This window comes from Callithrix jacchus, chromosome 1 (assembly GCF_049354715.1).
Source record: "Callithrix jacchus isolate 240 chromosome 1, calJac240_pri, whole genome shotgun sequence".
NCBI lineage: Eukaryota > Metazoa > Chordata > Mammalia > Primates > Cebidae > Callithrix > Callithrix jacchus.
The window spans coordinates 97,133,789-97,155,602 of NC_133502.1; the positions used below are offsets into that span (position 1 = coordinate 97,133,789).

General features: G+C 38.1%; 1 protein-coding gene across 8 annotated transcripts in view; it reads right to left on the minus strand.

The window, feature by feature from the left end:
- Nucleotides 1-21,814, minus strand: part of NAA35 (N-alpha-acetyltransferase 35, NatC auxiliary subunit) — an 80,522-nt gene that overhangs the window by 29,529 nt on the left and 29,179 nt on the right. For all 8 annotated transcript variants that reach the window (XM_078367288.1, XM_017972425.4, XM_054255163.2 and 5 more), the window contains 5 exons: nt 17,297-17,363; nt 17,173-17,216; nt 15,426-15,476; nt 14,724-14,807; nt 13,467-13,581 (listed from right to left, as the gene is read on the minus strand). In XM_078367288.1, the coding sequence (XP_078223414.1) occupies nt 13,467-13,581; nt 14,724-14,807; nt 15,426-15,476; nt 17,173-17,216; nt 17,297-17,363 (361 nt within the window). The remainder of the gene's footprint in view (nt 1-13,466; nt 13,582-14,723; nt 14,808-15,425; nt 15,477-17,172; nt 17,217-17,296; nt 17,364-21,814) is intronic.

Consider the following 21,814-nt stretch of genomic DNA (forward strand, 5'->3'; position numbering starts at 1 on the left):
ACCCTCAAGTATGTTTAGTGTGTTATTCCTACGAAGACATACTCTTATATAATCACAATAAAACCATCAGAATTAGAAAACTAACACTAAGCAATTACTATCACCTAATTCAAGTTTCACAAACTATTCTTCATAACCATGTCAGCTGCATTTAATTTAATTCTCTAATTCTCCTTCAGTCTGGCACAGTTCTTCAGTCTTTCCTCGACTTCCATGACACTGACATCTTTGAAGACAACAGACCAGTAATTCTATATATAGCCTTCCAATGTGGATTTGTCTTGTTTCCTCTTGATCAGATTCAGATTATAAATCTTTGGAATATTACAGAATGTTATATTCTATCAGCAAAATGAGGATCTGACTTACTATTGGTGATGTGAATTTTAAACACTTGATTAAGGTGGTGTCCAACAGGCCTCTTCACTGTAGTTATTTCCCTTTCCTTTTGAAATTAGTATTTGGGGACACCCATGTAAATATTCTCATCAAACTGTCCATCATTTCATTTACTTACATGGGGGTAGAGTAATGGCTTTATCCTTTATTCAGTAAGTTATGATCTGTCAGAATTATTTACTTCGCCACTTAAGTTTTTGCTAATTTAGACTACATGAGATCCCCTTTGAGTTTTCTGTGTCCAACTGATATGTTCCTATTATTCTTTAAGTGTATATCTGGCATAAGATGCTCCAGGCTCATGTTCTTTCTCTGCCCTGAAATCATTCAGTTTTCCAAGATGCCCTAGTTCCCTTTAGCAGACAATGACCTTTTGGAAAGAAGACCTGGATGCTAGTGGGGTACCACTGCTCCCAGGCTCTCTAGAGTTAAATAGATGGATATCCATGTAACTTCATGAATAGCCACATTTATTTCCATATCAATCTATAGATATATTTGAAACTGTAAGTTTACAGCCTTATCTTTCATTTCAATACCAGAGGTCAGTCTAGTTGTCTCCCTTTCCAGAAATTAGTGTAACTCAGTTCCCAAACTGAGAAACTTGGTATTCTGTAATTCTCAATTCATTTATATATAAAATCAATTTCCCTGTATATAATCAATCTTTGTATTAATTTCTAGGCATGTTGTAACAAATTACCGAAAACTGGGTAGATTAACACAACATTTATTTGCTCACACAAGTTTTCAATATCAGTTTCACTGGGCTGAGATGAAGGTGTGAGCCAGGCAACACTCTGTACAGAAGCTGTAGGGGAGAATGTCTTACCTCTTGTGACTTTTCCTGGCTGTTGGCATTCCTTCTCTGGTAGCTGCATCATGCCAATCTCTCCCTCTGTCTTCTTTTCTCTTTTACTGTGCCTAATCTTCATTCACCTCTTTTAGGACACTTATGATGTTTGGGTACAGCCAGACAATCCATGATTACCCTCTCATCACAAGACCCTTAACAACTACATTTATAAAGATCCCTTTCCCAAATAAAGTAATATTTACAGGTTCTAGGAAGTAGAAATAGGACCCTGATAGCTTTGGGGCCATCATTCAGTCCACTACAATTTCCTACCACTGACATGTCAGACCACCATAACCTCTACTCCATTTGGCAGGTCACTCCTCTAGAGATGCTCTCCCTCACCCCTATCTGAGCTCTGACACCCCACGACAGGCCACCTTGATGCACAGCAGCTTTTCATCAACCTGCTTAGGCTGCAACTTACTACATGGGGCCACCCTTCTACTCTTCTCTTCCTGCTTAGGCTTTGACATCTTATGCCATCCTGTCCTCTTGGACAGCCTTTTCTCCCCACTTACAATTTGATACCCTATACGGGGGCAACCTTCTACAGAGACACCCTCTTCAAAATGCTTAGGTTCTGAAACCCTGCACTTGGTTTGGTCTCTGACAGCCCTGCACAAAACCACCTCCATGAATTTACCTCAGGTTTCACCACCCTACTCTGCTAGGCCCCAGAACATAAGCCTCAACCTGCCTGGACTCCCACACCCCATGCCTCTCTCTACTCCCTGCCTTTAGACTCCAAAGCTCTGTACTAGGCTGTCTTCCCATAGACACACCCTCCTCAACCCACTTAGGTTCCTGATATACAGTGCCAGGTTGTTCCCTCATGGTCCCCTTCTCAATCCTGCTTAGGCTTAAGCACTCCAAGCTCAGCTGCACTCCTGTGGAGATACCCTACTCAACTCACTTAAGAAGTAGTCAATCCAGTTAGGCTACCCATTCATGGTGATGCTCTCAAGGTATCTTGAACTGTTCCAAACCCCTGCTCTAGGTCTATCTCTTTGCAGATGCCCTTCCCATTCCACTACCATTCTACATGGACACTTCCTTACTCCACACAGGCTTTGATGGCCCATGCTAGGCCACACCCTGCTACAAGGACACTAAACCTATCCACATGGTTACAACACCTTATGTCAGGCTATTCCTATCTCCCATGTGTACATCATCCTCACCCCTGAGGCAGGCTCCAAAGTCTTGCTCTAGTGCACATGGTCATTGTGCTCAGGCCCACCTCATGGCATTAGGAGTGAACTTTTTCAAGAACAGAAGGAAAGAAGAGCAAAAAGCAGAACTTAGTTATCACTAAATCAGAAACACGTAGTTCCCTATGTTACCTTTCATTAAGATTCATTCTTTGGTGTATTTTCTTTCTGATAATTGAGAAGTCTTGTATTAATTTTGTATCTACAACTTTATTAATATCTCTAAAGTTCTGTTTCTTCAGAAAGGTATCTGTTAATCTTCTTACCTATAATAACAATGATAATGGTAAAGACCTCCCTTTACCTTCCTTTGGCCATTGCTATAGTTTAGATGTGTTTTTGTACCCACCAAAATTCATGCTGAAGTTTAACTGCCAGTACAACAGTGTTGGGAGATGGAGCCTAACAGGAGGTGTTTGAATAAAGGGGGCAGTATCTCTAAAACAGATTAATACCTTCTCACTCTCGTGAGATTGGATTAGCTCTCACAGGAATGGGTTAGTTCCCATGACAGTATATTGTGTATATTGTTAAAAGGGAGGTTCTTCCTGTTTGGTCCCTCTTTCCACATGTCTGTTTTAAACTTTTCTGCCATGTTTTGACTCATTGCATGGCCTCACGCAGAAGCTAAGCATAAATCTTGAACTTCCTAGCCTGCAGAACCGTGAGGACTCTGAAGATATTGTTACACCACTTGCTGTGTTGATGCTGACGTGAGGAACCATGAAGCCAATATAACAGTTGCTTTACATCTTAAGTAATTTACTAGGCTATATTTTACTATTAATAATTCTTTATCAATTTCTCCTAGAACACATTATATTCTTTCAATTGACACTCACGGATTTAATTCTAGTTTCTTCTTTCTAGAAATGTCTAACATTTTTTTCTGTTCCAATAATATGGTTTACTTCTTAAGGGATACCAATTATATGTATACTGAGTCTTCTTTTGCTATTACTTTCTCACCAGACTTCAAATCTCCTTTGCTCACTTCTGTTTCACTTAGTTTCTTCCTCAGTCTTGACCTCCATGTCCTTTACAGCTTTTCAGCAATGTCTAGAATGCTTTTGCTAATTTCAATGAGATCGCTCAGGATTTTTCTCTTCTACTGCTTTCCTAAACTCTGCTTAGTCACTTTTACTCCCTTTCTGTTATTATTTCTTCCTTTAGTCTTAATATTTTTGCTTTCCACTTTTGTTCTACAGTGGCCATTTTAAAATAAATTCTTTAAATTTTTGCACGAAAGTATTTCTGGTCTGTGAGTTTCATCTGCTTTTTGTTTTTCTTGGTTTGGGCTCACTATTTTCTTGGAATATTTGTGTATAAATACTGTACAGTTTCTTTTTTGATTATGATATCACTGAAGAAGTGCTCCTGAACCAGTTTTTTGAGTAAGGTGTTAGAATAACACTCTAGACGAGCAGGAGGCCTCACTGACTTTCCTTAAGCCACATGTGAAGTACCTGTGTACATATGTTTCTTTTATTGACAAAGATTACCAGTTACCAGACTACTGAAGCATCAAAACATCTCCTCTACCTTGCAGCAGAAACGAAGATAGCATATGTGCATGTTTTCTGGCAGAGCCCCACCTCCTTTGCCTCTCCAAGGTATTATTCACATAGTTTCCCACAGTCAGCTTGTGGACTCCACACCGTGATTATTCCAAAAGAATCCCTAGTTTTATCCCTTCAAGTTATGTCAACTTCTTGTGAGAACACTGTCCTTTGCAGGTCTACTTATGTTTATAACAAGAAAATCTAAGTACCCACTCGTAATATTCTCCCTCTCCTGGGTCCCATTCTATTTTGATTCTGGTTATAAGTGTTTCCCATTTTTAAAGACACTGGGAAGATTCTATTTCCCATATTCCTTATAGATTTTGCTTGGTTTTAGAGAGTAGAAACATCAGAGCCATCTTCACTGTACCATCCCCAAACCAGAAATCCTCTGGATTAGACACACATAAGCACATAGGTGTTGGTATGTATGGACTTTATTTAAAAAGACAATAAATTCTGAACTAAAAGAGTAAACATCTCAAGCTCCTGGCACTAGCACATCATGGCCTAGTACTCTCTAATGGCTTGTGATTTTAAAATGAAGTCAGCTCCACCTCTGTTGTACAATACACTGCCACGGTGAATAAGTTAAGCCGACTGGGTTGTAACAGCATAGTTTTGTCTTCAGCACCAAGGTCAGTCCTCAGGAAGTTAAAAGAGCCATATCACAGGTAGTGCACCATCATATTCTATGTATTTTAATCTATTTTTAATAAACACAAAATTTTAAACTTTTTTTCAGTCACACATGCATGTGGCTCAAGAATCAAATCGTTGAACAAGGTTTTTAATAAAACCAATAATCAATCCTCTGACCATGTTCTCCACCAAACACCACCATTTCTCCCTTCCCAGAGGCAATCTCTTCCATTTCCTCTTAGTTATCTGTTGTATTTCTTTTTTGGTATTATCTACGTCAAGCTTGTCCAACTTGCAGTCCACAATGACTCTGAATATAGTCTAACACCAGTTCGTAGACTTTCTTAAAACACTGAGATTTTAAAAAATTTTTTAGCTCATCAGCTATCATTAGCATATTTTACATGTGATGCAAGACAATTCTTCTTCCAGTGTGGCCCTGGGAAGCCAAAAGATTGGACACCCTTGTCTGGGCATGGTGGCTCATGCCTAATCCCAGCACTCTGGGAGGCTGAGGCAGGTGGATCACTTAAGGTCAGGAGTTCCAGACCAGTCTGGCCAACATGGTGAAACTCCGTCTCTACTTAAAAAAAAAAAAAAAAAAAAAAAAAAGGTTGCCAGGTGTGGCGATGGACATCTGCCATCCCAGCTACTTGGGGGGCTGAGGCAGGAGATCACTTGAACCTGGGAGGCAGAGGTTGCAGTGAGCCGAGATCACACCACTGCACTCCAGCCTGGGCAACAATAGTGAAACTTGGTCTCAAAAAAAAAGACTGGATTGGATACCCTGATCTACATATTACCAAAAAACAAGCTTATAGTACTCCTTCGTTTCTTTTCAGTTTTACACTCTGTCCCCTCACCTACAATATAGTTAGATCATAATTTTGGTTATAATCAATATTCAGCATTTGCACCATTATGATCAAGTAAATGAGTCAGTAAGTTATTCATTGCCCAGATGTGAAAATTTTCATATGCATTCTGAAGCTTAATAATTATCTCATAAGGATTAATTCAACCCCAAACCATTTGCCAGTTCTCTGAATCTCTTCTGAATACATCAAATGTAACATCGGTCTTGTATCTTCAAGATATTTACCCTAGAGCCTTGAGGCTTCCTCCAAGCTGGATCTGTCCATAGTGCTCGGCTATTATCTCGTGTTTTTCTCCCTCCAGCACCATGCAGGGGATTTCCTTCATTATTTTCTTATGGTAGATTCTCATTTTCCCTAAACCCCATGCTTCCCTCTTTCTTGATTTACTTACATGTTTTAATGGAGCACATCTTCCAAAACTTTTGTGAGATAAATTCTGAGACTTTAAATGCCTGAAATTATCTTTTCTCAAAATTAAATGATAGTTTGTGTATAGAATTCAACATTACAAACCATTTTCCCCCAGTCTGAGATTTCTCCAGTGAGTTTTTTCACAATTCTAATGATATAATTAACATACCATGTAACTCACCTACTTAAAGTATATAATTCAATGGTTTTTTACACATTAAAAGAGTTGTAAAATTATCACAATCAAATTTAAAACATTTTCATTACCCTAAGAAAAAACTCTATATTCATTAGCAACTAACTACTCTGTTACCTGCTCATAATTCTTCTCCCATTCCTAGGAAACCACTAATTTACTTTCTGTCTCTATAGACTTGCCAACTCTGGACATCTTATATAAATGGAAATCATACAATAAATAGTCTTTTCTGATTAGATTCTTCCATGTAACACAATGTTTTAAAGGTCCTTCAGTACTTCATTTCTTTTTATTGACAAATAATACACCACTAGATGGGTATGTGAACTTATTTATCCATTCATCCATTGATTTTTTTTTTTTTTTTTGAGACAGAGTTTCACTCTTGTTACCCAGGCTGGAGTGTAATGGTGCGATCTTGGCTCACCACAACCTCCGCCTCCTGGGTTCAGGCAATTCTCCCACCTCAGCCTCCTGAGTAGCTGGGATTACAGGCATGTGCCACCATGCCCAGGTAATTTTTGTATTTTTAGTAGAGACAGGGCTTCACCATGTTGACCAGGATGGTCTTGATCTCTTGACCTCGTGATCCACCTGTCTCGGCCTCCCAAAGTGCTGGGATTATAGGCGTGAGCCACTGCGCCCGGCCCATTGATGGACGTTTGGGCTGTTTTTCCCTTTTGGCTATTATGAATAATGCTGCTATGAGCATTAGTGTATAACTTTTTGTATGGATATGTTTTCATTTCCCTTGGATAATTCTATGTTTAACATTTGAGGCGCTACCAGACTGTCTCCAAGAGAACTGTATCATTTTACTTTCCAATTGGTACTGCATTAGGGCTCCAGTTTCTCCACATCCTGGCCAAGATTTTTTATTATGTTTTTCATTACAGCAATCAAGTGGGTGGGCTGCAGTAACTTTTCATTATGATTTGCATTTCCCTTATGACTAATGTTGTTGCATATCTTTTCATGTACTTATTGGCCATTTGCATATCTTATTTAGAGAAATATCTGTTCAATCTCTTGACCATTTTTTCATTCAGGTTTGCTTTTTTAAATCTGGGTGTAAGATTAATGCCTATATTTTAGGAGTTTTATAGCTTTAGTTCTTAAATTTAAGTAACTGATCCTTTCTGAGTTGACTTTTGCATAGGAGCAGCAGAGGTGGTGGGAGAATCCAACTTTATCCTCTGGCATGTGGATATCCAGTTGTCTTGGCATCTTTGATGAAAAGACTTTTTTTTCCCCACTGAATTGTCTTGATACTCTTGTCAAATAGCAACTGAGAACATGAGAGTTTGGTTCTGGGCTCTCAATTCTATTCTATTCCACTGATCTGTATCTATCCAGAACTACACTGTCTTTATTGCTATAGCTCTGTGTAAGTTTTGAATTAGGAAATACAATCCTCCAACTTTGTTTTCACTTCACTGACTTCTCGTTTCTACCACCGCTGCCACACATGTGATATTCTGTCTTGATTCTGTGTATGTAACTTGGTTTTGCCTCTTTTCTCTTACAATCTTCTATTTGTTGCCACTATCATTCTTTTATGATATGCCACTTCAGTACAAGTCAATTTTCATCCTGGTTGTGCTGGGTGGCTCTTTATTGGCCCTTTCAATCTGGGTATTCATATCATCTGTCTCCAGGAAATTTTCCTACATGTTTATTTGTTTGTTTTGAAGAGTCTCTGTCACTCAGGATGGAGTGCAGTGGCACAACCATAGCTCAATGTAGCCTCAGCCTCCTGGGCTCAGGCAATCCTCCCACTTCAGTCTCCTGAGTAGCTGAGGACTACAAGGCATGTACCACCACACCTACCTAATTTTTAAATTTTTTGTAGAGTTGGAGTCTTGCTATGTTGTACAGGTTGGTTTCAAATTCCTGGCCTCATGCAATATTCCTGCCTTGGCTTCTCAAAGTGCAGTGGGATTTCAGGGATGAGCCACCACATTGAGTAATTTTTTTTGTTTGTTTTTTTGCTATTTTCTAATTTATATTTCTGGAACAACTTATATTAGTTTATCCACCTTTATTAAATAGTAGACCTTTCTTGACTAAGCCTTGTATAATCTTTAACCTTCTTATTTTTCACCTTTTCATATTTGGCTCTAAGATTTCTGCAACTTTGTGTCCTAAACTTTCTATTTTTGTCATTTCTGCTCTTCCATTTTTTTTTTTAATTATACTTTAAGTTCTGGGATATATGTGCAGAAGATGCAGGTTTGTTACACAGGTATACATGTGCCACGGTGGTTTGCTACACCCATCAACTCGTCATCTACATTAGGTATTTCTCTGAATACTACCCTCCCCTTGCCTCCCACCTCCTGTGATCTTCTATTTTCAATCTCAAAGAACATATTCCCCTTTTTTCCTTTCGTACAGCATCCTATTTTTGTTTTACATATGTATCGATTTTTCTCATTTCTCTTAGGTATTTCGTTTGCTTGCCTGTTTTATTCTCTTTCTTTTAGGCTAGAGATTTCCACCTTTAACTATATACTCAGATTTTAAACTAGAGCACACACACAAAAAACCATTAAGAGCACTGTGGGCTAGGCGTGGTGGCTCACGCCTGTGGCCAAGATGGGCAGATCACAAGGTCAAGAGATCGAGACCATACTGTCAAACATGGTGAAACCCTGTCTTCAATTAAAAAAAAAAAAAATGCAACAATTAGCTGGGCGTGGTAGTGCGCACGCCTGTTAGTCCCAGCTACTTGGGAGGCTGTGGCAGAAGAATTGCTTGAACCTGGGAGGTGGAGGTTGCAGTGAGCTAAGATCACGCCACTGTACTCCAGCCTGGCGCCTGGCGATGAAAAGAGACTCTGTCTCAAAAAAAAAAAAAAAAAAAGCACTGTGAACATAGATTGAGCTTTCAACCAAGCCATTTTATCAGGGGAATTGCTGATATTAACATATTTAGATTTTGCTTTTGTTTTTCCCTACCTCTTGGGCGTGTCAGACTTCCCTAAGAAGAATCTTCTAAACTTTTAAGTGTAGAACATGTGACTGGCTACCCTGTTCTGAAAGAGAGAGGAGAGGAGCAGAGGGGAGAAGTAGGTCACAATAATAACTACTTAACTTTCACTTAACTCTTTCATAATGTGTACCCTTCAACTCGGCCTCTTATTCCCTCGTGTACAGAATCCCTCTGTCCCCTTCCTCCAGAGAGTAACTTTTAGTACTGTGAGGTTCAGGAGTGTCACTCAGCAAAAAGGAGGAAGAAATTTCTCCTTCTAAACAGATTATCAACCAGTTCTCATGTTCTCAGCTAAATTCTCATACCCATTTCCAGAAGTATCTGGCAAACTAATAATGCGGCCTTCAGGGGATCCACAGTATGAACTGGGTTGCCTTTGACTTCCTCTATCAGTGCTAAGAATACAATTATTTGGAGATAGCTAAGTCAGGGTCCTTCTGTTTTCCAGCTTCCAAAATAATTTTACTGCTATTTTCTCCTTTTCTTGTCTTTTTCATCTTTATCAGCTATGCCTTGAAAAAAAATTACTTCTTAATTGCTTGTGATTTCAGAAAGCAAATACATGTGTTCAACCCACCAAGTTTAATCAGGTATCTTTTAATTTATTTTTAAAAGATGACAAGTCCTCCTGAAACTGTGTACTAGATTTGAAAACACACTCCCCAAGAGCATCTACTAATTTCAGGCAACATAAATTTAAATGTTATTTCCATTGGCAACTGTTAAAGATGCTTATAATCTAAAGGGTAAACTAGACCCAATTCACAGATAACTATGAGCAAACATGGAGAGAAAAAAATATTTTGACCAATACAGCCAGGAAAGTCTCATTGGAGGAGGTGATGTGAACATCACTTTAAAGGATGAGCTAAAATTCCACAGATATATAAAAAAGAACTGTAAAATTCAAGACAGCATATAAGCAAAAACAAAGAATAACATCGGCTTCACTGGATTTTTTTTGCTCCTTTCTTCCTTCAACAACGATATAACCCAAGGTCACATCTTTGAACCCAGCAAGCCTCAAGTAAACACATCTACTCCCTCATAAGCACTGAAAATGACTCCAAAATCTGTTTGTCTATCCATTTTCCAGAGCCAAATATTTATTTTAATAGTAGAGTGCTCTATGTAACCGCATCAAAAAATCCCATTATCAGTGAGGTGCTCTCCTTATCCACCTCCAAAACCACTTTTGCATTCTGCATCTTCATAAAGATATTACCATGCACTGAGTAAATGTATCAGCAAGTAATTCTCAGATCAAGTTTGATTATTCCTACTTTCTCCCTTAATGCCAGTTTACAATTCATACTGAATATATGGAAAAAAAAAGAAAAAAGAATATACGCCTTTCAATGAGAAGCTAAAATGAATGCTCAGTGATTTCAAGATTTACACAGCCATTTTGTCACCAGCTAGAGTTGTAATAGAACCAGAAGGCAGAATGAGTAGAGACCGAAACTAATCTATACTATTACTTTCTCATCATTCTTCTATTAGAATAGACATTAGGAAAGCATTAACCTTTTTATTATAGAATTGCATGGCTTATGATTAAGGGATAATTACAAAGTTAAATTAAGCCAGCAAAAAGGTATTATACACATAAGCACAGGATGAGTACTCCTTAAATTTAAAATTTTACCTGCTTAGTCCTAAGATTACATTTTTTAAAGGTTTATTCAAGCCAATTTTATGTAAACAACTTTCGTGAAGCCTGTCAGCAGACTATAAAACCAGAGTAATAGAGAAGATCATATGCACGAGCTATTTTTAGCACTGGTCTGAAATATAGGAAAGTCCAAGCTGTAGCTAGTAACAATCACATGACAATTATCATCTCAGAGTTTGCTTGATTACAGATATAGAGCAGAATAACCCAGGAGTAGACAGACATGGCAAAAAGAAACATCCAGATTCCAATCATCTGGAAGATTCTTGCTTTGCATCATCTTGTTGATACACAAACCAACAAATTACTTTGAAGTCATTTATTATATAGTGGTTTTCATAAAAGTATTATTGTTGTAGATTTCAAAGCATTTAAGAGTTGTGGACATTTTATCCCTCTCTGTAAACATGTACTACTAAGTTTCTATGTATAACCACCTTGTTATGTCCTATGGTACCGAATGCCACCTAGTCACTCATCCTATAACCAAACACAAATTCAGCACAACTAGCAGAAACATAAAAATTATGATAATTCTGATTTCCTAACCCAAATGACCTTCTGGGTTGCTCTGTTACCTAACATTTTAGTAAGGAAAAAAAAATTTACAGGAAGGGGAACACTAATGCCTGTCTCTAAATGGAGGGTAGGTATGGAAAAGGAAAGAGGTGCGAATCAGTAAAAACTTGCCTTTCTGGTCACAAGACTGACAACCAGGTAACACTAATTTGAAACATATAAATTTCTCTTCATCTCTATACTGGAATGGCCAAGTCGTTGAAGGGGAAAAAAGGATATAATCTCATTTTAATGAATTTTAAGAACAATCAAAATTGCTACACATTATCTAAAATGTTAACCCACTGTAAACTTTATAACAGAGGTACACTATTCTATTCTAAGACATAGTTCATAAATAAAATCTGAGTGCCAACAACATGCCAAGCAGGGTGATACACAAGAAGGGAGTGTCTGGCCTAAAAGTGCTGAAAATCTCAAACAAAGACAAATAGGTAAAAAACTAAAATACAAAGTACTAAAAAAAAAAAAATCTAACAAAGGCGTGTATGAATGCAGTGAGAACACAGAAGGTATGGAAATATATATTTGGTATTCCTTCTTGTTTCCTAATATAACTCCTAAAATCCTTAGATTCTCCAAGTGCTGTCTTTTGGTATGCTAATGACTGACAGCTTCAGGGTGGGGCAGATAATCAGAAAGACAGAGGCATGATTAAAGGGTTGGGACTTTCAGCCCCACTCTACATCTTCCAGGAATGAGAGAGAGGCTGAAGGTCAAGTTGATCACCAATGGCCAAAGGTTTAATCGATCATGCTATGTAAAGAGGCCTCCATAAAAACTAAGAGGACACAGTTCAGACAACTTCCAGGTTTCTGAAAATGTGGAAGTTCCTAGGAGACAGTATACCCACGCAGGGCATTGAAGCTCCGAGACCCTTACCCATACCTCACCCTATGCACCTCTTCTTCTGCATCCTTCATAATAGCCTCCACAATAAACCAGTAAACACAGTAAGTGTTTCCCAGAGTTCTGTGAGTCGCTAAAGCAAATTAGCCAAAACCAAAGGTGGCATCCTGGGAATCCCGACTTGAAGCCCGTGGGTCAGAAGTTCTGGAAACCCAGACTTGGCAACTGGTGCTTGTGAAGGAAGAGCTGTCTTGGGGGACTGAGTCCTCAACCTGTGGAACCTGGCATTACCTCCAGGTAGAGAGTGGAGGTTGGAGTTTGTATTTTCCACACAAACCACCACAAACACTCCTTCAATGGGAGTTTAATTAGAGGGCACCCGGCTGGTGTGTGTGAAACATTTTGATCACACAAGTCTTCTGTACTGATGACTGATGTGGTGGTATGAGAGCAGAGGAAAAACACAGATTGAAAGTTTCTTCAAAACAGAGAGAATATCTAGGCCTGCCTGGTGTTCAGAGTAGACTGTATAATGGAGGTGATGATCTCTCAGACAAAAGAGAAGAGGTGATCAAAAAGGTGATTCATTGTTAAGATTGAAATGGCCTTTGCAAAAATTATGAGAGAAACCTGACACAGCTGACTCCATCTTGCTTTTAAACTCACAAGCTAACTGTCTTTGCTCATTCCTGGTGTAGACTAAGCAACTATGGGAGAAATTTAGTTTACAATTTAAAATAAAGATAACTGTCCCTTCCCAAAACTAACCTCCTCTCCTTGCTTGTCCCCTGCCCACCAATATATTCTTCAACAACTCTAGTGCCCGAAATCTCAGGGAGGAAGATTTGAGAAACAGCTCTCATCCTTCCATTTGGCTGACCCCATGATAATTAAACTCTTTCTCTGCTGTTCTCATTGCACTGGCTTTTCAGGGCAGCAAGAAGAAGCTCCCAGGCTCTAACATCTCAGCACGGACATAAGAGAGGATACATATTCCGAGTCTAAATAGTAATACACAGGAAATGGCCAAGTTCTACAGTATTGTTTTTTAGTCTAATATATAGAGAGGAGAACCTAAACACTGTAAGTCTGTGGAGTAAAACATTGCAAGGTACAAGACTGACTTGAAAGAAATTTTAGTATAAGCTAAGTACTATATATTTTGGATGGAAAAAAGGAAAGAAAGTAGGAGAAAACTGAACAATTACCTCCTTTTGTAGTATCATTCTGGGCCTGGATGCCATGATGCAATGAATTATGAATGGCAGAAAGAAGATCTGCTGCTTGAACCATCAATTTTTGAGCTTCTGCAACAGCACTGGTCTAGCAAATAAATCACCAAAAACATTCTTACATATTCTTTCACTGAAAGATATACATTAAATAGGAAAATCCTATAAACAATAATGAAATTAAATGCTTGCTGTAATGACATTGGTTTTCATAAACTATGCACTTAATACAGGATGTCCAGATCCTGTTAGGATAGAAAATGTTTTTTTTTTTTTTAAACTCATTTATAACATGTAGGATTCATTTAAAAATAATAGAAAATATAAGCCAGGCACGGTGGCTCACGCCTGTAATCACGGCACTTTGGGAGGCCGAGGTGGACAGACTATGAGGTCAGCAGATCGAGACCATCCTGGCCAACATGGTGAAACCCCGTCGCTACTACAATACAAAACATTAGCCGGGCGTGGTGGCACATGCCTGTATACCCAGCTACTCAGGAGGCTGACACAGGAGAATTGTTTGAACCCAGGAAGCAGAGATTGCAGTGAGCTGACATCGCACCACTGCACTTCACCCTGGGTGACAGAGTGAGACTCTGCCTCAAATAAAATAAAATAAGATAAAAACAATAGAAAATATTTCTGGTTTACTTTAATAATTTTTTTAACAATAAAAACCAAAAATGCAATCAACTAGAAAATGAAAATTTTTTCAACAATGCTACTATGTCATTCATCAAGGTGGGGGAAAAAATGGGGAAAAATAGAATTACAGAAGTTAATGGTAAAAACTGGATTCCTACTCACATTTATAAACTATTCACAAATTAATCTGTAATTGACTTGAATTCATGCAAAAATACAAAAAAGAAAAAATCGTCACTATCTAGGGCTCGATTTTGGTTCTATACAAATCCAAGAGTTAATTATGTAACTGAAGGTAAGAATAGGCCTACCTAAAATTTTTACTTCCTTCTTTTCAATTCACAAAATATAACAACCTACAAGCAATTTCAGCTTCCAATGTATTATTTACAAATAAGTTACAGAATATAAAATTCATGTGACTTCTTGAGAAAGTCATGAGGGTTACTCAGATATAAATATACCAAATGCTGATTTCTGTATATCTGAGATTAGGAGCACTTCAAGGGAAAAATTTCACAACTGTTTCACTTAGGCATGACATCCAAAATCACTAAAACAGATAGATATGTTAACTGTCCTTACCTCTTTCTTAGTAAAGGCTATAAGCACTGTCAGTAACACACGAGTAAATTTCACTCTGCTGAATACTGCTAAACATTGTTGGTGCTAAAAAAACAAGAAAGGACTAGAAGTTAAAAGATGCAAAGCCCATGAAAGGAATTTCATTTTACATATATTAACTCCTAAATCTCAATGTTAATAATTTACATTACAGACACCTGCACTTATAGGCTTTTAAATGCCTAAAAAATGAGCTGCAGAAAACAAAGCCTATTCTTTTGAAATAGGAATGTAAAGTTTCTATATCAACAGGACTGATCTTTTCCTAAGTCAAAAGTTACACTATTATCTCAAAAAAACTGATTTTGTCTGCATTTTAAAAAGGACTGATTAAAATGTGCTTTTAGCAGAGTCAGAAAATTTAGAATCTTGACAAAGGTTCAGCAACTTTTGATACTGTGGAGCTGTGATGCATCATCTGTGAAAGATTGTATTTTTCTTCCTACCTCACAGGAATACTGAAGAGTTTTGAAATCATGTATTTGAAAGAGCTGTATTATCATTATCAAAATGAATACAAGGGAAATAAAATCCCTTGCAATGTCCAATTTTTAAAGAAATACCTTAAAAAGGGCTTCCATAAATTATAACGCAGTTCATAAAACTACAACATTAACAGGTAGACTTCTCTGATATTATCTACCAGAAAATAAGTTCAATTACTTCTAGTTCAACTTCTGGATCTCTTTCTTCTCCTTGTCGACTTCGAGTACTCTAAAATTTTAAAAAAGGTGAATGAATAAACACACACCTGAAAAAATATTACATTATAAGTATATAAGGTAAAACAGTAATTTTTTGAGTATACACGAGAATCTATTTTTGGGAAAAACAGTTGGAGAAAAAACGTAGTGTCTATATTTATGTCCTCCTATTAATCCTATATACAGAAAGGTCATTTTAACATAAATTATAAAGATCATGCAAAAGAATTAAGTATTGAAACAGCAAAAGCAAAACAATGAAATAACATAAGCAGAAGCATATGGCACATAGTACATTTTCCTTTATTAACTGAAATTCCTGATGCTGTCAAAACTAACCCTGTTAGGGAAAAAACTGTAACCTTTACGAAAATCACATAATGAAAACATAAAGTTCAATGGTTAATACCAATCTGTTTTACACTAAAATACAAACTATCTTAATACAAAACTTACTGTGGACAATTTCATTTGACCAAATACCACAGAAAGATCTGCTAGAAGTTGTGGGCTCTAGCCCTAAAGCTGCCATTTACATGCCCTTTTGGAAAGCTAAGACACAGGTTACTTAACTCCTTTAATCTGTATTTTCCTCGTCTAAAAGTGGGGCACTCTGTGTGTCTAAATGCCCAATTCACTGAATTGTAAAAATCAGAAAAAGAGAATATGAAGTTTGATAAACATACTGTTATACTAGTGTTCATCCTGGCCAACATGGTGAAACCCTGTCTCTACTAAAAATACAAAAATTAGCTGGACGTGGTGGTGTGTGCCTGTAGTCCCAGCTACTCAGGAGGCTGAGACAGGAGAATTGCTTGAACCCGGGAGGCGAAGGTTGCAGTGAGTCGATATCGCGCCACTGCACTCCAGCCTGGTGCCTGATCAAGACTGTCTCAAAAAAAAAAAAAAAAAAAGTAGAAATATAACTTTTTTTCCCCTTTTTAATTTCTATGAAAGGCAGCAAATCATCAAGGTCATCTAGAAGGTTTTCACCAGATGTGGGATATCACCATTTACTTAGCTCACCTACTGTGTTCCAGACACTGTACCAGCCTGCTGTGTTCCAGACACTGTACCAGCTATTAAAGATATAAAGGTGAAGGAGATAGTGCTCGCCTTTGAGGAACTCAAAACAGTAGTGGGAGAAAAATACTATTCTTAAAATAGCATAGTAAAAATCTAAAACATTGGCAAAAAGTTGAAAGAACTGAGTGGGTTAAATTTTAATATACTCATCTCTCTGTATCCACAGGGTGGATTCAAACAACCGCTCATTGAAAGTATTCAGAAAAAAAATTTTTTAAGTAACATTAAAATATATAAATTTTAAAAGTATAGTATAACTATTTACAGAACATTTACAACATATTAGATATTATAAGTAATCTAGAGATGACTCAAAGTATACAGGAGGACATGAACAGGTTATACACAAATATCACCCATTTTATATAAGAGACTTGAGCATCCTTGAATTTTGGTATCCACAGGGGTCCTGGAAACAATGCCTTGAAAATACTGAGGGATGACTGTACTTGAAAATGACATTAACTTATCAGAAACTCCTCTAGCAGTGTTCAAATTCATTACCAAAAACATGCAAAGCAAATACAGGAAAAAGGTGGTTCTACACATTAGTAATGAGGTAAAGTTAACCTAACATTTAGAGGTGTACTGTTTCTACACCAAAAAGAAAACATATATACCTTTACTCTTCTTTGCATGTCATCCTCCACATCTTTTAGCATGCCTAGAAAAAGAAACAATAAGTTTTAAAAGGAAACAAATGAAAATGTAAAACTTGTGAATTATCTTTAAAAATAATTTTACCTGTAACTCGAAGATCTGTCACACTGTTAGCCATTTTAAATCCGTAAGTCATTGACTGAAAATCTTCCTATACAAAAAGGAAATAATCAGGCTCATGAATAGCAACAAAACCTTGAATAGTGGCAAAATATAACACTTTTCTTTATATTTCTCTTACAAAATCACTATTTAATAAAGAAACAGAAATGGAAAGTCATTCTGCTTGTCTAAATATTGTTAAGATACACCCAAGCTTTTCTTTAAGGCACACACTTAAAACACCATATTATTATTTTTTTTTTGAGACGGAGTTTTGCTCTTATTACCCAGGCTGGAGTGCAATGGCGCGATCTCGGCTCACCGCAACCTCTGCTTCCTGGGTTCAGGCAATTCTCCTGCCTCAGCCTCCTGAGTAGCTGGGATTACAGGCACGCGCCACCATGCCCAGCTAATTTTTTGTATTTTTAGTAGAGACGGGATTTCACCATGTTGACCAGAATGGTCTCAATCTCTTGACCTCATGGTCCACCCGCCTGGGCCTCCCAAAGTGCTGGGATTAAAGGCTTGAGCCACTGCACCCGGCCAAAACACCATATTCTAATGTTGTCTCTGTCCTTACTTTTAATTGCTCATCCTTAGGCAATTTAATATGTTCATTTGTCATATAAGGGTAATGCTTATGAAAATATTGCAAAGTAATAATTCTCACAAAGTATTCTCACATTCACAGGTGAACAGTAAATATCTAATAATTACCGTTTAATGACTGGGCTGCAAAATTCAGATAAGACTACTTCAAAAAATTATTAAGTGCCTGCTTACACAGTTAAGATTTCTCAAATAGAATTATTCAAAGTGATGGCAAAACCACGTTCCACTACAGTCCATTGGAAGGAAAAAGTTGAGTCATTCAGACATATGACCCCCATTCCCCAAATCATTTTTTTCTTTAATTTTTTGAGATGGAGTCTCACTCTGTCACCTAGGCTGGAGTGCAGTGCCACAATCTTGGCTCACTGCAACCTCCACCTCCTGAGTTCAAGCAATTCTCCTGTCTCAGCCTCCCGAGCAGCTGGGACACTGCAATGCCAGGCTAATTTTTTGTATTTTAGTAGAGACGGGGTTTCACCGTGTTGCCCCGGCTGGTAGCCAAACTTCTGAGCTCAGGCAATCTGCCTGCCTTGGCCTCCCAAAGTGCTGGGATTACACACATGAGCCACTGTGCCCAGCACTGCAGAGTCATTAACTAATTAAGTGATTTTTTCTGGACTCCCTTTGAAGAAAATATATTTACTATCATCTGGCTGATTTGATTAACAAGTTATAAGCCCTATTAAAAGTGTTTCTGCCTACTATAATTCCTGTAAAAACATAGGGCTGGGCACGGTGGCTCACGCCTGTAATCCCAGCACTTTGGGAGGCCGAGGTAGGTGGATCACCTGAGGTCAGGAGTTCAAGACCAGCCTGCCAAATATGGTAAAACCCTGTCTCTTCTAAAGATACAAAAAAACTAGCCAGGCATGGTGGCATGCGCCTGTAATCCCAACTGTTTGGGAGGCTGAGGCAGGAGAATCACTTGAACATGGGAGGCAGAGCTTGCAGTGAGCCAAGATTGCAGCACTGCACTCCAGCCTGGGCAAACAGAGCAAGAGTCTCAAAAAAAAAAAAAAAAAGAAAAATGTAATAGGCAGTTTCAAAAGGGGCTAGAGCTACAGCAAAATTTCTAGATTCTTAAAAGAAACAGTGAGCATCAAATTCAAGTGAGGTACTATATTCCATAAACAGTAAGAAAATAAAGTCAATGTCCTTAGTCTCAAAGAACTCAGGGGTATTTTATATGACTCATGTGATCGACTCCAAAAAAAAAAAAAAAAAACCTCATCACATTACAGAGCTATATAAGCTTATCCTCTACATGAAGTTTATACTGTCTCTACTTGGACATCAAATGTGATTCGCAAATTTTACATCTCCAAAAAGGAGCCTGATGCCCACTTTCCTAGTGTTTGCAATATCGCTAAATGGCACTATTATCTATCTACAGTTGCTCAGGCAGAAACCCTGGCCTCGACTCCTATCATTTTTCTACATCCTGTATGAAATCCGTCCGAAAACACTGTAGGCCTTATCTTCAAATTCTAGTCTTAACTACTTCTCACCCTTTCACAGCTATCTCTAGTTTAAGTCACCACTATCACTCACTCTCATAACCACCTCCAGACAACTCCCCACCTACCACCTTAGTCGCTGCTATAATTTATACACCAGCACGAGGCTGAGGGATTGTCTGAAAATAAGTCAGATCATGTCACTTCCTATTCAAAACCTTTCAATAGTTTTCTACCTCACAGTAAAATCCCAAAGCCCACCATGGCTTCTACAGCCCTACATCACATGGCCCTGGTCTCCCTCACCAACTTATTTCCTACCCCTCCATATTCACCACATTGCAGTCTGACAGGTCTTTCTTGTTGTCATTCAGACATACCAAACACATTCTCCTCTCAGGATTCCCACATGAAAAGGATTTTCTTCAAAATATTTACAGGGCTTCATCCCTTACTATATTCCAGCCTCTGTTCTAATGTCAATTCCTCAAACAGAGATTTCCCTGTGCATTCTAAGGCAGCACCCTCCACCATTTTATACCCCCTTATCCTGCTTTACTTTTCTTCATGGTACTTATCACCACCTGATATTATACATGTATTTAATTACATATACATTGACTATCTGTCCCAAGAAAGGTATAATACATGAGATCATGGCTTTATTTGCTGCTTTACCTCCAGGACTTAGAAGTGCTAAACAGACTTCCATTCAATAAATATGTGTTCAACGAATGACTTATTCCGGGGCAGGAGTCATACACTCAAAAGGCAGGTTATCTTCCTAAATACATCTGGCTGGTTACAACATACACTAGGGAATGGTAGAGAATAGCAAATCGGAAAACATATGCTTCATTTAAAAGGAGTCAGCCACTACTTATCCTGTTGTGTCTATGAATGAATACAGGGCCAGTGTGGTCAGGTCTCCTAATTTTTTTGAAGAAAAATCTAGGGTTTTTCTTTTTCAATGTAAAATATTCCCCCACTACTCCTCTTTTTCCTTTTTTTTTTCTTTTTTTGAGACAGGGTCTCGCTCTGTCACCCAGGCTCAAGTGTAGTGATGCAAACTCAGCTCATGGTAACCTCCACCCCACTCTGGGCTCAAGCAATCCTCCCACCTCAGCCTCCGAGGTAGCTGGGAATACAGGCATGCACCAACTTACTGGGCTAATTTTTTTTTGTATTTTTAGTAGAGATGGGGTCTTGCCATGTTGTCCAGGCTGGTCAAACTCATAAGCTCAAACAATCCACCCACCTTAGCCTCCCAAAGTGCTGGGATTACAGGCATGAGCCACCACACCCAGCCTCATCTTATTTTTAAAAAACTAGACCAACACTGTGTAGGAAAAAAACCAAAAATATCCATAAAACTTACCTGTAAGTTTGCTAAGAAGAGTCTAAGGAAAACTTATCTTTCTGGAAGAACACCACAGGTCCTCAGTATATAAACCTCAGTAATGAAAATTTTAACTAAGTTATTGGATAAGTGAGAGCAGGAGAGTCATGTAAACAGCCTGCTACCATTAAAGATCACTCTTGAAGATTTGTGGACTTGAGGACAGAAGTCAGAGTGAAACTAGGGAGACCAGACATTGGACTCTATTCAACAGTCCAAGCAAGAACAGATGACTTGGATTGGGATTGCAACAGTGGGGAGGGTAAGAAGTTGTTAAAATCAGGATATATTTCAAAGGTAGAGCTAACATATGCTGATGAAATGAATGTGAATATGAGGTAAACTGTACAACAGAGCATCATGTTTAAGGTTTTGGTCTAAGCAAGTGATGGTACCATTTCCTTGGATAAGGCAGTCTCTGGGAGGAGCAGGTGTAAGGGCAGAAATGAAGTACAATTTTGGTTATATCAAGTTTGTAATGTATTTGGTCATCCAAGTGGAGATTTCAGATTTCACTTGCTTGAAACTGGAAGTCAGGAAAGACTCAAGGATAGAAGTATAAATTTGGACTTCGTCAGTATATAGTTAGTTAATATTGAATGCCACAGAACTGGGGAAAATCAACCAACCTAGAGAGTGGTTATGGAGAAGGGAGGGAGTCCATGAGTACTCTAGCAATTAGACAAGCAAGCACAGGAACTGGACTAACCAGTAAGGCAGAAAGAAGTCCAAAACACGGGTATCAAGAAACCAAACAGAAAAAAATATTTCTATGTATCTGGGTATTAAGATCTCTTATTGTTGCATTGATCCTTTTACCACTGTATCTTTGTTACTTTGAAATCTATTTTATCAAATGTGAGAACTGCAACTCCTGCTTTTTGTTTATTTATTTTTGCTCTCCATTTGATTGGTAAATTTTTCTCCAACCCTTTGTTTTGAGTCTTTGTGTATCTTTGGATATACCGTTAGGTTTTGGCTGTATCTTTTGATTGGGGGATTTAGTCGATTTAAATTTAGGGTTACTGCCAT